Below are 15,000 nucleotides of genomic sequence, written 5' to 3' on the forward strand. Positions count from 1 at the left end.
TTTTTTTTTAATTTGCATACATTCACGTCGTTTGCGGCAGGTAAGCTGTTATAAAGAACAAAAACGAAAGTTAAGATTAGAGTAGGCAGTGAAGGATTCCAGGTGCAGGGGACTAAGTAAATAAAATTATCAAAAGATCCCATTTTGGAGGGGGATTGCCCCTAGGGTTTTTCTCAAGCATATATATATATATAGATGAGATATTGGAGGAAGTTTCTTACCTTTGTCAAAATCCATCTGTTTGTTTTTCTTTTCAGAGTTTCAGAGTCCATTTAATTGGGAATATCTTGATGAGAAACTAAATTGAATGGGAGAAAAAGCGAGCAAAGGAAACGACAGACAACAGACAATGATTTTGGAAAATAGAGTTAAGGAAATGACTGAAAGTGCTTTCTCCCGTTCATCTCGTAGAACGATGTTAGACGTGGCATTCTCGGGATTGATGCCGGCGTATTATCAACCCTTGTACTTGCAGCGTGATTTAGACATGGAAGTAGATAAGGAGAGTAAAAGAAAGGATAAGTCAGTCGGAATATTATTCAGTTATGATAATTGCTGCTGAGTGTACGAAGCAAGTGAGCGGCGACATAATTTTTAAAATAATGTACTGTCTGAACAAAAAGTTGGTGTTTTGGGTTGATTGTTGCCGCAGTGAGTAGTGATCGTGAAGCAAACGAACGAGCCAGCTTTAATTTTAAATCGGGAGAATAATTATCACATTTTCTTCGAAACGCGAGGAATTGTGGTCGCGGTGCGAGGAATGTGGTTATGCGCCAAGGAAGGAATGCACGGCCAGAACGTGATTTTTTGGGAGCACCACGGTTACTTATTTAACCTGTAAAACTCAATTTTTACCTTGCACTCTTTAACTCTTAATTCTATTGCCCACATATCAACAACAATATCAGCCACCATTATAACAAATAAATGGTGGCAGTAATTGACAACTTCAACTCAACACAGACTACAGACTATGGGGAGAGACACTGATTTGACATACTTTTAGTTAACTTCAGCATGTTTTTCTACCAGAAATGATATTAATTTATACCACAGCCGTGGTGCTACAGTTTTAAGTCTGCTACAAACTGAAATTATGCTACCTCACGGAGAGTACACAACTCCTTTTAAAAAAGCGCGTCATCTAAGCTTCCGTGATGATAAATAAAGTATCCGGATGGGGACTGAATCCGTCAAACTTTTTCAAGGTCAAAGTCCCACTCCTATTAGATGCAATGCACTTGGTGGTGGTGGTACTTGATGATTCCGTCTTAAGTATCAGGGCGCTAAAAGGTCCTCCGCCGAATAACTGAGGAACAAAGGCTACGGTAGCATTTGGGGATACATCTGTCAGCTCCTGTTGGAGAAAAAAAAGAGCAAAAACAAAAAGACCTTCACATTTCTTCCTTTATTTCTGAAAAAAATCGGAACTTCACTACCATAGTGGCTAGGTTTACATGAAATGAAAACGGCAAATCGATGCTTGTCATAGAAATATGAAACTGATTCTCTTCTGCTAACTTGTCTTTTTTCTTTGTTTTGAAAGGTTACTTGATATATATGTTACTACCAGCCAAGAAATTAGTTATCATCAAACAAGTTTTTTCGATATTTGGTAAAACGCAAATTTCGGTCTAACGTTTGTCGTTTGTCAGTTCTTATCCTTTTTTTTTTTATTGACTTAAGAACTGTCGTTCTTCCTATTGTTTTCTGTGCTTTCTTTGTTGGTTCTGTTGTTTTTTGACCTACAGTGAAGCCCGTTTAATGAGATACGACACCACCCTTCAGGTGGCCTGCGGATTCCAGATCCCAGTCCATGATCCCGAATAGTGCATCTCGAATCCCGAGTTGTGGATTTCGGATTCCAAACTCACGGGTTCTTTCGAAATGGATCCTTGATTCCATCGAAATCCGTGGATTCCGGATTCCACGCTCAGGATTTCGGATTCCTAAAGCTCAGATTTGCTAGATGCAGGATTCCGGATTCTTTCACACGGGCGAATTGTTTGCCAATGAAGTGTGGAAATAATTGAACGTTTACATGCTTCGGCCGAAGTCCACGGCGTTATTGAACTCAGCGCGTCTTGCTATTGGCGCGGCTTGTTCCTTTGGTTGATTAAAAGTTTCCCAATCAAATAAGGCACCAAAGGTCATTTAAGCTATCCAGTGTGCATGATCCACAGATGCATATACACAATGTTGTGATGCTTTTCGATATTACCGGTTTATCACTGAAGCTACTTCAATCGTTACAAAGAGCTTGCGTTGTTAAGTAAAATAAGATTTTCAATCGATTTCTATCTTTACTAACCTTAACTGACACCGCGTCTTCGTTGTAGTCAGCGGAAATCGCATATTTTGAGCCATTTTTCCTTTGGAAAGTCAAGTGAAAAGAATTCACTATTTCAGTGGCTTTAGTGTCCCGCTTTGAAGTAATTTTGCCTGAATAATGTAGAATGTCAGAAATGTTAAAAGAAGCCCCTAACCTTTCCCAGACATGTCGTTCTTTCTTGCCCTACATAAAACAGTATTCAACTTACTTAATTCTCCTTCTCCTGTCCCACTTGAGCTAAGTGACTCGCCATCGAAGGTCATGAATTTTCCGCTTACCATCGACCAGATGAGGTATTTTTCATTATCCCTCATAGTGACAATAATTATTTTCCTGTAGATACAAATGGTTCTACTGAATAAAACAAATAGGGTGGGCATTAAGATATAACAACAGATGCAGACTGGATAAGACATCCTAACGCCCCTCATTAAAACACTAGCATATTCAGTAGTGAGGTGAAACTTTTATATCACAACTCGCTCAAACAATTTGATTGTCAATCATGCAACTCTTTCTAAAGAACCGTAACTTTTAGACGAAAAGGATCTCTTATCAAAGGTTCGATGATTGAACTAGCCGTATTTCAGTAAACGTTAGTTTTAAAATGATACCAGTTAAAATTGCCAATCCTGCCGAGGTAAAAACGAACTTTTTACGCTTTTAAAATTACCTTGTATATACTGCGGAATGATAAGTGAAAATACCTTTCCAAAACTCAAATTTGATTACCAGAGAAATTGAGCTCGAGGCGCAAGGACGCTCTTTGTCTTGTAAAATTTGACAGAACCACTTGATCCAGTCATTTTATACAGAATAAACCGGAATATTTTAAGAACTGCACAACACTTTAAAAATGTAACGGAAAAAAGGACACATCACGTGGAGCTAAATTGGTGTACCTTTCTACTTGTTAATGGATACCGTCATTTGGATGGTGTTTCATTGTGCTTCTTCCCTTAGATCATGTGACAGCAAAACGCATGGTAAACCTTTCAAGCTATATTTTTTACCTGGCTTTTCCTAAGTTTTGGTCTCTGAGGACATTAGGCTCAGCATTTCGAATCGATGAAACGCTTAAAAAAGATCAAAAGTTTTGGACCTTAAAAAGTGAAACAAGTCAGTGCAACTGTCCATTAATGAAAAATATAAAAAACCAAAACACAAAAACTAATTTTTATAAATTTTTAAAATTCAAAATTTTTCCTTTTCTTCTACCTGATTCGTACGATTTTCAGATTGCATTTCACTTTTCTAGGAAAATGAAAAATTGCTGTTAATCTCAATTTCTCAGGATAATTGCGGAACTCTGTTTTCGTTGGGGTAATGTTTCAGCTCGTTTCAGATTGTACGCCGTCAGAGAAAAATCTCGAACATTTCCCTTTCTAACACTTGCTTGCAGTTTTCAAAGATTTGAAAACCTACTACAAGACGTCATTCATTTGTGCACCAAAAAACACTCCAGAGAAAACAGCATTAACAGCGAAACTGTCTGACCTGAGTGTACTTGTTTTTGAAAAAGAAAACACAGATACACAGATATGAAGTCGGCAGCGAGTCTTCTCTGAGATCTCTACATTCATCTTTCGTCATATATAAGAGAATGTCACAATCAATATTTCAAAGGTTCTTTTGTTCGTTTGTGTAAGCATTTTATAAGCGACAAAAGAAGAAGAAACCAGATCCTCGCGGGAAATTAAATCACTAGAGCACATTAGGGAGTTTGTCTGTTTATCCGTGAAAATTGAAAAAAAAAAGCCTGCTTTCGGTAGATAACTCTGACGTTAGAGCAAATGTGCGTCACATATACAAATCTCGCTCGTTTTGCAGGCATTTTCAATTTCGTCTTTCGTGAAAAAACGATGAGGTCACATGCCCCGTACATGCACATCAGGGAGTTTGTCTGTTTATCCGTGAAATTTGAAAAAAAATGGCTGCTTTCGGTAGTTAACTCTGACGTTAGACCAAAGGTGCATCACATGTACAAATCTCGCTCGTTTTGCAGGCATTTTCAATTTCGTCTTTCGTGAAAAAACGATGAGGTCACACGCCACGTACATGCACATTAGGGAGTTTGTCTGTTTATCCGTGAAATTTGAAAAAAAAAATGGCTGCTTTCGGTAGTTAACTCTGACGTTAGACCAAACGTGCATCACATGTACAAATCTCGCTCGTTTTGCAAGCATTTTCAATTTCGTCTTTCGTGAAAAAACGATGAGGTCACATGCCCCGTATATGGAATTAACTCCTTTCATAAAAGGGTCTGGTCTTACCACTCAGTTGTCCTCATCCAGATATATTACTCTTTGAAGAGGGGAAAAAAACTTCATCTGTAGTCTTTTTCCAAAATGAGATCTACGTTTCCTTCCTTTTTAATGATTGTGGTGTTTATGTCCAGTGCAACGGCTGCCTGGGGTCAAATATGTGGAAAGGCGAGTGATGCCAGTAAGTGAGTTTTTCTTTTTGTCTTTGTCTTCGTGTTTTTTTCTCTTCAATTGTCGAGTAGAAGTCAGTTCATATAATTTTTGTACAGAGACCGTGATGTACATTTCCTAGTATACATGATCTTTACTCTAACAAAATGCCTTCAAAAAATATGGGACGACGCCTAAAATCTGGCTAAATAGAAGGTGCTTTTCTAGATTTTATTGGGAAAAAATTAAGTAAACAAAATTCCTCACTCAAACACGAAAGAGGCTTTGCTAAAACACAAATACCCGAAAAAAAACTTAATGTTAATCGTCGATGGGATGTCATTTGACTACATCTATAAGGGTAGTCATACCCAACATTGCTGGTCAGATTCTAGATCACTGCTGATATTTTCTACTGTATACAAATATCAACCCCTTTATAATAATAATGACCTATATTGAATTGTCAACTGTGTTTTTTTGGCGATGGGGTACTAATTGGGGATTGACACTCTACAAAAGTCACAGAGGGGAAAACCGGCATAAAACCTATAAGACCGGAGTAAAAAACCAACAAACTCAACCGATTTGTGACGCGGTTTGGGAATGGAACCCAGCACACATCGGTGCGAGGCGAGTTTTCTCACAACTGCGTCATTCGAGTTTCCTGAATGCCTTTTCTAACGTCCTATTGGTTACTTTTCGTAACAGATTCACTTGGTCCAAATGTCGACTTATTCGTCACGGATCTTGATCAAGCTCATCATTCCCAAAATCCAATTCCTTTTCGCAAGGAAGTATTGGTTCAAAAGGATTCAAATATCTCACTGACTTGCACAGCAAGCGAACCAGCCAACTCATTCCCGTTACGGTACTATGGCACCTACTTACAACCGTACCTGATTAACTGGTTTGTCAACTCTTCGTTGTTTGAAGTCTCGAATTGCGACGAAACGACCGCCAAAATTAAAACTTGCACTCTGTCCTTGATTAATATACGGCCTCGAGATCAAGGAAAGTACTTGTGCCAGGCTGTTAGTCAAGTGGGATGCACGTATGATGAGTTGTACATCACAGTCGCCAGCCGTAAGTAACTCTAACAGAACTTTTTGTCGTTCTTTATTGTGTGGTATACTTCCATTACGATGCGATTACCTGTTATTCTCTTTTTACGGAAACGATATGTCTCATTGAATCGAAGTCGACAATAGCGTTAGGGAAGTTCAAAAAGTTAAGTTACAACAATTTATTTGTTTATTTAATATTCCCACCCGAAGTGCGAGTTAATGCATATAAAGGCCAGCAAATCAAGAGGTTTGCACGACTCTGGGGTAGCTGAAGAGAGGATTTCTCCACCCCTTTTCGTTTATTCCAGCACAACGGCAACCGAAAAGTTGGATAACAACAAATAACTGAACTCCAACAAATTGACCTGCTCCCCCGTTAGAGTCACCTGAATGTTTTAGGTGTTTTTTAATGTCTTTAATTGCCCAGTTAAGTGCGAGGTCACTTCTACCTTTCGTCTATAGCCCGCACTTTAAATATACATTATATACATTTCTCTCGAAGTGATCAGCGGAATCTAGGCGGTGCTTCTCGAAAGTTCCGTAACTTTTTGGTTGTATTTCGGGTCATATAAAACGCTTTGCATTTTCAAAGAAAGTCATGAAGTCATGAAACCTTCTAATTTGTCTTGGTTTCTCTGGTCTTGAAAACATGTTTAAAGACCTTTTTGTTTTTTGGAATACGCAGATCTTAAAATATAAAACTTTAAGGTAAAGGCTGCCAAAATCATGAGTCTAAACGTTTTCGATCAGTTTGATCATCATGAGATGATGATGATTATTATGAGTCTAAACGTTTTCAATTAGTTTGATCATCATGAGATGATGATGATCAAACTGATCGAAAACGTTTAGACTGATAATTTTAACAGCCTTTATCTTAACGTTTTATATTTTACATTTACTGGTGAAATGTACATAAGCAGATCTCAGTTTCTCGAATTGCTTTTCGATCTCGAAAGGTTCTCAGAGCTTTGGAGAAACAGGCCTAATCCTGAGTGCCTTAAAGCTAAGCTCCAAGCGATTCAAAAGATTTCCGGACAAGTTGCGTTCGTCTTTGGTTTGGCCTCTAATTGGTTGAAATGTAACGCGGGTCCTTAGGGTCCCATAGGTCCCATAGGCCCCATCCTGGTGGACATTCCCTGGCAATGTGTAATGATGGGACTATAAATACGGTTATTTCTTAAAATTAAATGAAAATAAGTTAATTATACTTATACATATGACGAATTCTTATTGTTTGGGGGGATTCCAACCTACGACTTCCGTTTTTCTTTCGCCCATCATTCCCACTGGTGCATTACACGTTAAACAACATACATCAAGAGTTGCATTTGTTGAAATATTTGTAGGAATATGACTTTGCAACGGAAATATCACATAATTTCAATCAATCCTAAAGCTTCGTGCCATCGACGTAACGTTGCAAAGGATAGGTTCTTGCAACCGATGGAAGTGAGTTACCATTTTTCTTCCCCGGCCGAGGGAAGCGGCTGGCATGATGTGAGCGAATACGATTTAGTGTAAATTAAAGACTTGGTACCTGCTGGCAAAGTAACGGTGGAACCCCTATACAACGTATTAGCAAGGATATAGGTTGAGGCAATAAACAACACCACACTTTATTCGCTAAGCATCTTCGGTACAAGAATGATGACGCAATAGCTTGACACAACTTCCGGATACCTTAATATGTTACACCCTCTGCGCAGCTGGATTCTGCAAGATCCCGTAATTGAAAAACGAGCACATGCAATGTAAGCGATATTAGGGTCGTTTATACGAGAGAAAATAAGCCGCGGCTTACTCTGGCCGCGGCTTACATAAGATGCGAACACCCCGTTTAAATGGTACAAAATCTACGCTCACGGCTTTCTCAAGCCGCGGCTTATCCTGGCCGGGGAGTTTATACTCGTATAAATAGTTCCTTTCGCGTATCATGTACGCCACGGCCACAGTAAGAAGCGGCTTATTTTCTCTCATATAAACGGCCCTATTGTCGAAGACATATCAACGAAAACTACAACAGAAGCTTCGTTCCAGTTTATCAATTTCAGTTACGATCACGTCAGCGGAAGGGATAAGAACCTTTTTCCTTAATTCAGTCTTTTCGAGTAAAAGGAGTCCTAAAATGTTTGAAATATCGTAACCCATATCTTTTTGTTCTTTTGAAATTAATTATTCAGGTCAGAGGTCATTAAAGAAAGATGGAATGCAAAGCCGTCAAGGAAATGTGATGACCAAGTTTTAAGTGTCAAATTAAAATCTTCTCGGACTGTTCGGTATATTTGGTACAACAGCCTGCCACCATTTGGTTCTTCTTATTGTCAAACGAAGTAGCACAAACATTACTAACATAATTAAAAGCTAAAATTGTATTCATAGATAAGCGAAGATTTGCGTTATACCCAGCAGTGCATTAGGGTTAGTTAAAATATCCAGGGGCACCCAACGAATCTGTTCCTCACATTATCTGTTCCCCAAAGGAATCTTGCTGGCTGGCAAAAATACAGGTGTTTCGATGGGCTGGCTGGGAAATTTTGTTATTGATAGAGGCCTTGCCTGGGAATTACTGACTTTTTTTAGCATTTCAACCCGAGTACGACTAAATAAAAATAAAAAAAAATAAAAAAACCCCTTCCCTCTCCCAGAGAATAGTCACAAACATACGAGGCTGGTCAGAGTGATTGCGCTTGCGGAAAAAACCTGTTTTGTCCCGGTTTTGTCGCTTTAATTTTGTTCGGTCGTTTTGGATCGAGGGATTTAAAAGTGCGCGGTATTCCTGGCTGGGAAGCCAACCAATTTTATCTAGCTGGCTAGGAAATTTCTTATGTGTCTTGCTGGGAAAAAGGAACAGATAATGTTTTCCCAGCAACACTGAAAAACACCCGAAAATGCCTTAATAACATTTATTTTCATTAACTGGGGTACAATAATTTATTTTACAACAAATTGGTCGTTGGGTGCCCCTGAATATCTTAAAACATGAGTTATTTCTTCGCTTGTTCACGCTTTTATTACAAAAAACGAAATTAAGGTAAACAAATAAATGAATGCAAAGTTAACAACTCGTTTTCCAAGGCTATTACTGGTTGACATAAGTACCTTCATTTTACAGACTGCGTAACAATTTCTCTATGCAAAATTTACAAATACTTACGGCGCGAGAATATGAGGGGTGATCAGGGTCAAAATTCAGTTTTGCTATTCCGCAGTTCGATTTTGCAATGAGACTGCGCTGCTATCTTATTACGCAATTTGTTCTATTTTTTATGACTCGCAAGTTCGTTATTACGAGGTTGAAATACGCCATTTTATAGTTACAAATTGCATTACTCCATTCTAATATTACATTTTGCCTTCCTGTTACGATGGTCGAGCTTCGTATCGCGCTTCCAGTTTTGCCGCTCTACTGGTTTATTTTGGAACTGCAGTTTGGCGTTCAAAGTCAATTTTACTTCGTCTGTACTTCTTTCCCAATTGCTACCTGTGTTCCGTTATGCAATTCAGTTGTTCTGTTACGCTGTTCAGTTGTTCTGCTACGCTGTTTAGTTGTGCTGTTACGCTTTCTGTTCCTGTGCAACCCTGCGCGGTCCGAGCTGGACGTGCGAGGACTCAGAACGAAAGCTCACTCTAACTCAAGATGGCGACGGCTTTGTTATTGTTGTCGTTCTTTACTTTCCATGGAACCCTATGGAAATCATACAAAAAATACCTCAAAAATGTTGAAGAACTCGTGGAACTACCCTTTCCGCAGATCGCAAAAAAAAAAGAACGAACTCCTTCGAAGTCGAGTCCTGTCGAAGTCTTCCTCCTCCGGATAAGTCCGTAACTATCTCTGTTCACCTTGAATAAAATTTTTAAATCCGCTCTATTGATCCAATCCATATTATTGCAAATATTCACCATAAGAAGTTAGAAAGAGAAAATCGATAGAACTGAATGTCGATATCGAAGATCAACTGCAATTGTTTCAGTAATTTGCATCTAACCAATAAGAGAGCACACAATTGCTGTGACGTCGGGACAGTAAAGTTTTTCTAGTCTGCTGAATGCTGATTGGCCAATTCAAATTTCAGAGTCCTCGGCCGTATGCAAGGCCAGAGGACGAAAGGTAGTACCATCAGAGTTATTGCCTTAAGATAATAGCGGAGAACCGTACTCATAGCGGAGCTCCGCGCACGAAGGCCATGGGGTAATCGACCGTCCGTCCGTACGTACGTCCACCCATCCATGTATGTGACTAATATCATGCTAGTTTACAGCAAACATCTTTGATATTGGACATCCATGTTTTGATCAAGTGACACCTGTTAAAACGAGGTATCCGCTGACCATTATCACGTGACCATATCGCCGAATCAAGCTTTGAGCTCACCGCGCTCAGCGGTTTTTTTTAGTTGACCGCTGACCAGGTACTGGTTTTCGATTGGATTGCAGGCTCAGACCAGGTTAACTCACCCAAACATAACCATGACAGCGGTCAAACGTCTGCGCATGCCTAAATGGATTATTTTTGCCAGCCACGCGTCAATTTTTAAAGGAAAACATTGGAAACAACCGGTGTAACGCAAAATGTACGAAACAAAATTGAAACGTTCATAGAAATCTGTAAAAGGAAAAAAGAGATGGTAAAAGGAAAATTGAAGACTTTCCAGTCACAAAGTTTATTAAATTAGCGGTATTCTGTTGATTTACCATTTTGTTTTGATCTCTACCAAAAAATTTATACGTCTTCAAAAACGGCGTCATGCTGCGAGCTGACATAGTAGTATATTTTATTTGTTATTATTAATATATAGATTTACCCGAGCCTAAAATCGAAGCTCCCTGGTTATTTATTCTTACTGACTGTAGGGTTATTGAATATATGAGGTTTCGAACTGTCCGCGTTTTGATGTTTCTGTTGCAGCTTTAATAATTAAGTCATTTTCTTTGCTCTCTTCTATAAAAAAAAATCATTGCCTAACTAGTGAATTCCACGGTAAAATTTACGCTAAAAACCGATATCGCACGAATCACGAAACTATGAGTACGATATCGGTTTTTTGAGTGAAATTTAGTTTGGGATTCACCAGTTTGGCAATGAATTTTTCTTGAACCGCATGAGTTTTAAAAGAAAACAAGCACATCCTCAGCGAGCGAAAGGAAAAGGAAAAAAGCCTTTTCAGAGTAACACGCCAGGTTGGCTTGCAACAAGAATTGGAAAAATACGGCAATGCAGCAAAGAAAGGACCAACTTCAAAAAAGATCCGCTTCACACTTATAACGTTTATAGGAGCCTTAAACAAACTTCTGCAAACACAAGCTAATGAGATTTCCCCCTAATTTTACAAGAACTCATTGCGATTAAGTGTTTATAAGATAAGGGCAAAATTTTCCTGTCACTGTCGAGGCAAAACGAAAATCAGTTAGGCAAACGGATTGTTCGCTCTCATTTTAGAGCAAAACAAACAAACAAATCAACTTTTTCTTTATGTCCAAAAGAATACACATAGTTGGTACCTAATTCCACTTGACAATAAAAATTCGATTTTCGATTAAACCACCTTTTAAAAATACGCATCCACTTCAAATAACGCATCCGTAAAAACTAAACTAACTTCTTCCACTAAGTATGAGCTATAACTGGTATTCTGTTTTGTCATTGTCGTTCTCTTTCGCTCTCCTTTCGTTTCTGTTCTAGGCATAGGTCCTCCAGGCGTGTAACCTTATCAGAGTTTCTAAAGATATGCCAAAAACTGCAATACAGAGAAAAAAGAAGCTCCAGGCAAATTAAAATTATAAACACCCAGTCTTAAGTTTACATCCCTCCGATGCTTGACTTGAATAACTGCGTAGCCGCCAGTGTGGACCGCAGCTATCATGATATGTCAAACTGGATTGAAACCAGCGAAAAATGCAGTAACAAAACATTTTCCACACCGTTTTCCACCTGAAGACGAAAATCGTTGATTGTGTAACAACTATAAATGATTTTTTTTTTAAATGTGCCTTATTGGCTTCCTGCATTACAATAGATTACAAAAACGGTTACCTATATCGCTTAATCTACTTCACATTGGTTTCAAAAGCACTGACGTTAACATTTCTCTTATGCATGATTAAGTAATTTCGTGTATGATTTTGCACTTAAACTGGAAGGAGCATTTCTTGCAGCTAATATCTAAGGCTTTCTGTTCTGTACTTAAATAAAACTTTATTGACAAAGACAGAAAGGTGAATAGCTTGGTTTTGCATCTTACTGGTGTATATGTAGTATTTCATAAAGAGGATTGTGTAATTAAATTTCGTCAATGTTTCTTTTTCATACGGGCCCGATGTGATACTAAATAGTTTCTCTTCAATTATTGGAGCAAATTTTGAGTTGTTGGCGGCGTTAAACCAGTCAATTACGTTGTTTACGAAAATCTTTACGAATCGGCAGTTAAGAAAAGTATGGTCAATTGAATCCTTCTCACCACAGTAGAGACATTCATCGTCCGTTTTAATACCATATCGATGAAGCTCCTTTTTGGCAACTACAATTCCATGAATTAATTTAAACTGGAATTCTTTCAATTTTGTCTCCTTACAGACGGTCTTTAGGGAGGTGAATTTTTTTTTTCCAGGCATTTTCATCAAGTCTTATTATACTATTCCACTTCATTGGGCCAGTCTGGCTGACAGTGTGGATTTTCTGGTTTAGTAAACCGTAGAAGTCTTTAGTTTTAACATTTTCCAATTGTATTTGTGTAGAGTCGTCTAGCTCAAACAGAAAGTTATTTCTCATATAAGGTTCTCTAATCTTTTTGCTATTGTTTTTGATGCGATCTTGCAGTCCACGTTGAGAAGTGTAATTGGTCGCCAGTTCGATAAGTCCAACAAAGAGCCGTCCTCTTTTGGTATCAGAGTAATGACTCCTCTTCTTTGAGAGATGGTAAGCTCATTTGCCTCGCAAGCCTCGTTTAAACTTGCAATAAGATGGTGTCCAAGAAGTTCGAAAAAAAACTGATAAAACTCAACTGTGAAACCATCCTCACTCGGGGACTTATCTTTTTGAAAGGTCTCTAAAACCTTTTTTGCATTCTTCGTACGTTAAAAGACCTTCTATGTTATCTCGCTCTTCATCAGAAAGCCTGGGGAGAGACAAATCCCGAATATATTCATCGTAATCAACCTGTGTTGTGGTGTCTGCAGACATATATAAGTTATTATAATAATTCTCAATAGCGTCTAAGATCTGCGTCTCATTTTTAATAATTGTTTCATTCTCCATTGGAAGCTCCGTTATTGTTTTTTTTTTTATGTAATTCCTTTGCTCGAGATTAAAGAAATATTTTGTGGGGCGTTCGCCCATTTCGATCCATCTACATTTTGATCTAAAAACTGCTGCCCTTCCCTTCTTCTCATATATTGACTGAAGTTCTGTTTTGAGGTTATCAAAGACCAGATCAAGACCAGATCGATTTCGGAGGAGTGAAAGTTGTTACAAATGATATCGTCTAACACATCTAGTTGGCGTCTGATTTCCATCTCCCTACGGTGTGTTGATTTAGCAATATTTTTACTAAAAGAAATGGTTGCTGCTCTAATTTCCATCTTAAGCATTTCCCAAAAGAGCCGTTTGTTTACTGAATCAGAATAATAAATGCAAGTTTGGACGTATACTAAGTTTCGCGGATTTTGTTGACGTATTCTTCATCATTCAAAAGAGAGTTGTTAAACTTCCAAAGTCCGGGTCTCCTGGGCGTTAGGTTAGTCCACGACAACGAAATGTAAATTGCTTTGTGGTCGGGTGCTATTGAGGAATAAATTTCACTTTTCTTTACGAATTGTTGTAGATGTTTAGCAATCAAAAAGAAATCAATTCTTGACTTGATTTTTAGAGCCTTTGATTCGTAGGTGTATTTGCGTAGCTTTGGGTCTTTTACTCTTTGAACATCTATAAGGTCAAAAATGTCCATAGAAGTCAGGACAAGATTTCTAGTTTGTTGCTTTCCACGGCTTGCCACCTATTTTATCACTCTTTGAGAGGGTGCAGTTCCAGTCGCCACCTACTATCAATGTAGTCAGTTCTGCTTTGTCTATAAGACAATTGTTCAGTTCCTGTAAGAAGTCTAGTTGTTCAGTTTGGTTGTTGGGGGCGTAGATACTACAAAGCGATAACTTCAAAGAATTAATAACGATTGTAATTAAGACAATTCTTGCCACTTTTCAGTGAATTAAGATACAAACACCTTTGCTGTGCCTGGTGCCATGGGAAAAGAATACTTCACCTCCCCATTCATTTCTCCAAATGGTTTCAACACTCAGATCAGAATATGTTTCTTGTAAGAAGAAAAATTTAGATTTTTGATCTTTAAGATACGAAAAGATGCTCCTCCGTTTACTCTGTTCTCTTATTCCCCTAACATTGAGTGATATTAGGTTAATTTAGACACGCAGAAAACTAAAAATTAGGTTAAAATAATAAGTAAATAAAACGAACACGAAAACCAAAACAAAAAAGATAAACAAAACAAAGCTAAAAAAACAACTAATTTAAGAGAATCCCTTCCTGACTTCTCGAGTACCTGGTCCTTGCCTCCAGCTACAAGTATATTTTCCCGTCCATTGACCAAGCAAATGTCAACAAACCATCTTTGCGCATTTGATTCGCCCGTTTCAGCATATCCCGCCTATAGGAGGTTAGGTTTTCGTTCAGGTAGATTCGTCCTGATTCAACGCAAGTTGCAGTTAATGAATCGGGATATAGGTCTGACACACGGATATGCTTTAACCTGGCTCTCTCCTTGTACATTCTTGCTTTCGCTTTATGGCTTTGAAACTTTACAATAATTGGCTTTATCCCGGTCCTGTGCAGCTTGTGAGAAATTTCGATATCGTTTGGATTTATTTCCACATTTAAAACTTCAGCTAGTTTGAGGACAACCTCCTCAGTCGAGGCGTAGGCGGATTCAGAGACTCCGTGAATTTCAGGGGAATCTTTTCTAGTATATTGTTCCAGTGAGTCCTGTAGGTCGTAAAGCTCCGCGATTTCAGCCTCTTGATCTTTAGTTTTTTTTCCCTCTGCAGCTAGCTGAATTTCCAAATGGTCTTGTTGTTTCTGAGTCTTGGTCAGGGCAGTTTTGACATTGATTAGCTCATCTTTCTGCGGTTGGAATGCACTTCGTAGCTCCGCGACCTCGTTGGCGAGTTTCGTGTTCTC

General features: G+C 38.5%; 2 protein-coding genes across 5 annotated transcripts; one reads left to right on the top strand and one right to left on the bottom strand.

Annotated features, from left to right (window-relative positions):
- Positions 1-976: 976 nt before the first annotated feature.
- LOC138059864 (uncharacterized) lies at positions 977-3,461 on the bottom strand. 4 transcript variants are annotated; one of them, XM_068905510.1, is made up of 4 exons: positions 3,346-3,461; positions 2,541-2,665; positions 2,312-2,442; positions 977-1,357 (listed from the first exon to the last, which is right to left on the bottom strand). In XM_068905510.1, exons 2-4 carry the CDS (start codon positions 2,644-2,646, stop codon positions 1,145-1,147), a joined length of 450 nt encoding a protein of 149 aa, XP_068761611.1. In that variant the 5' UTR covers positions 2,647-2,665; positions 3,346-3,461; the 3' UTR covers positions 977-1,144. The 4 variants fall into 4 exon arrangements, with proteins under 4 accessions (XP_068761611.1, XP_068761609.1, XP_068761608.1 ...); XM_068905508.1 differs by lacking the exon at positions 3,346-3,461 and adding an exon at positions 3,235-3,338; XM_068905507.1 differs by lacking the exon at positions 3,346-3,461 and adding an exon at positions 3,006-3,182.
- A 1,106-nt stretch (positions 3,462-4,567) lies between these two features.
- Positions 4,568-8,416, top strand: LOC138059860 (uncharacterized). The gene is made up of 3 exons (XM_068905502.1): positions 4,568-4,777; positions 5,458-5,832; positions 7,997-8,416. Exons 1-3 carry the CDS (start codon positions 4,681-4,683, stop codon positions 8,059-8,061), a joined length of 537 nt encoding a protein of 178 aa, XP_068761603.1. The 5' UTR covers positions 4,568-4,680; the 3' UTR covers positions 8,062-8,416.
- The last annotated feature ends 6,584 nt before the right edge of the window (positions 8,417-15,000 follow it).

Source organism: Montipora capricornis, chromosome 8 (genome assembly GCF_036669925.1).
Source record: "Montipora capricornis isolate CH-2021 chromosome 8, ASM3666992v2, whole genome shotgun sequence".
Taxonomy (NCBI): Eukaryota; Metazoa; Cnidaria; class Anthozoa; order Scleractinia; family Acroporidae; genus Montipora; species Montipora capricornis.

Excerpts from the sequence above, each read along its gene's own strand:
- LOC138059860 (XM_068905502.1), top strand. The coding sequence starts at position 4,681 with ATGAGATCTACGTTTCCTTCCTTTTTAATGATTGTGGTGTTTATGTCC. Across the intron at positions 4,778-5,457 it reads TGGAAAGGCGAGTGATGCCA|ATTCACTTGGTCCAAATGTC; the intron begins GTAAGTGAGTTT and ends TTTTCGTAACAG. Across the intron at positions 5,833-7,996 it reads GTACATCACAGTCGCCAGCC|GTCAGAGGTCATTAAAGAAA; the intron begins GTAAGTAACTCT and ends TTAATTATTCAG.
- LOC138059864 (XM_068905510.1), bottom strand. The coding sequence starts at position 2,646 with ATGAGGGATAATGAAAAATACCTCATCTGGTCGATGGTAAGCGGAAAA. Across the intron at positions 2,443-2,540 it reads GACAGGAGAAGGAGAATTAA|GCAAAATTACTTCAAAGCGG; the intron begins GTAAGTTGAATA and ends TACATTATTCAG. Across the intron at positions 1,358-2,311 it reads AAGACGCGGTGTCAGTTAAG|GAGCTGACAGATGTATCCCC; the intron begins GTTAGTAAAGAT and ends TTTCTCCAACAG.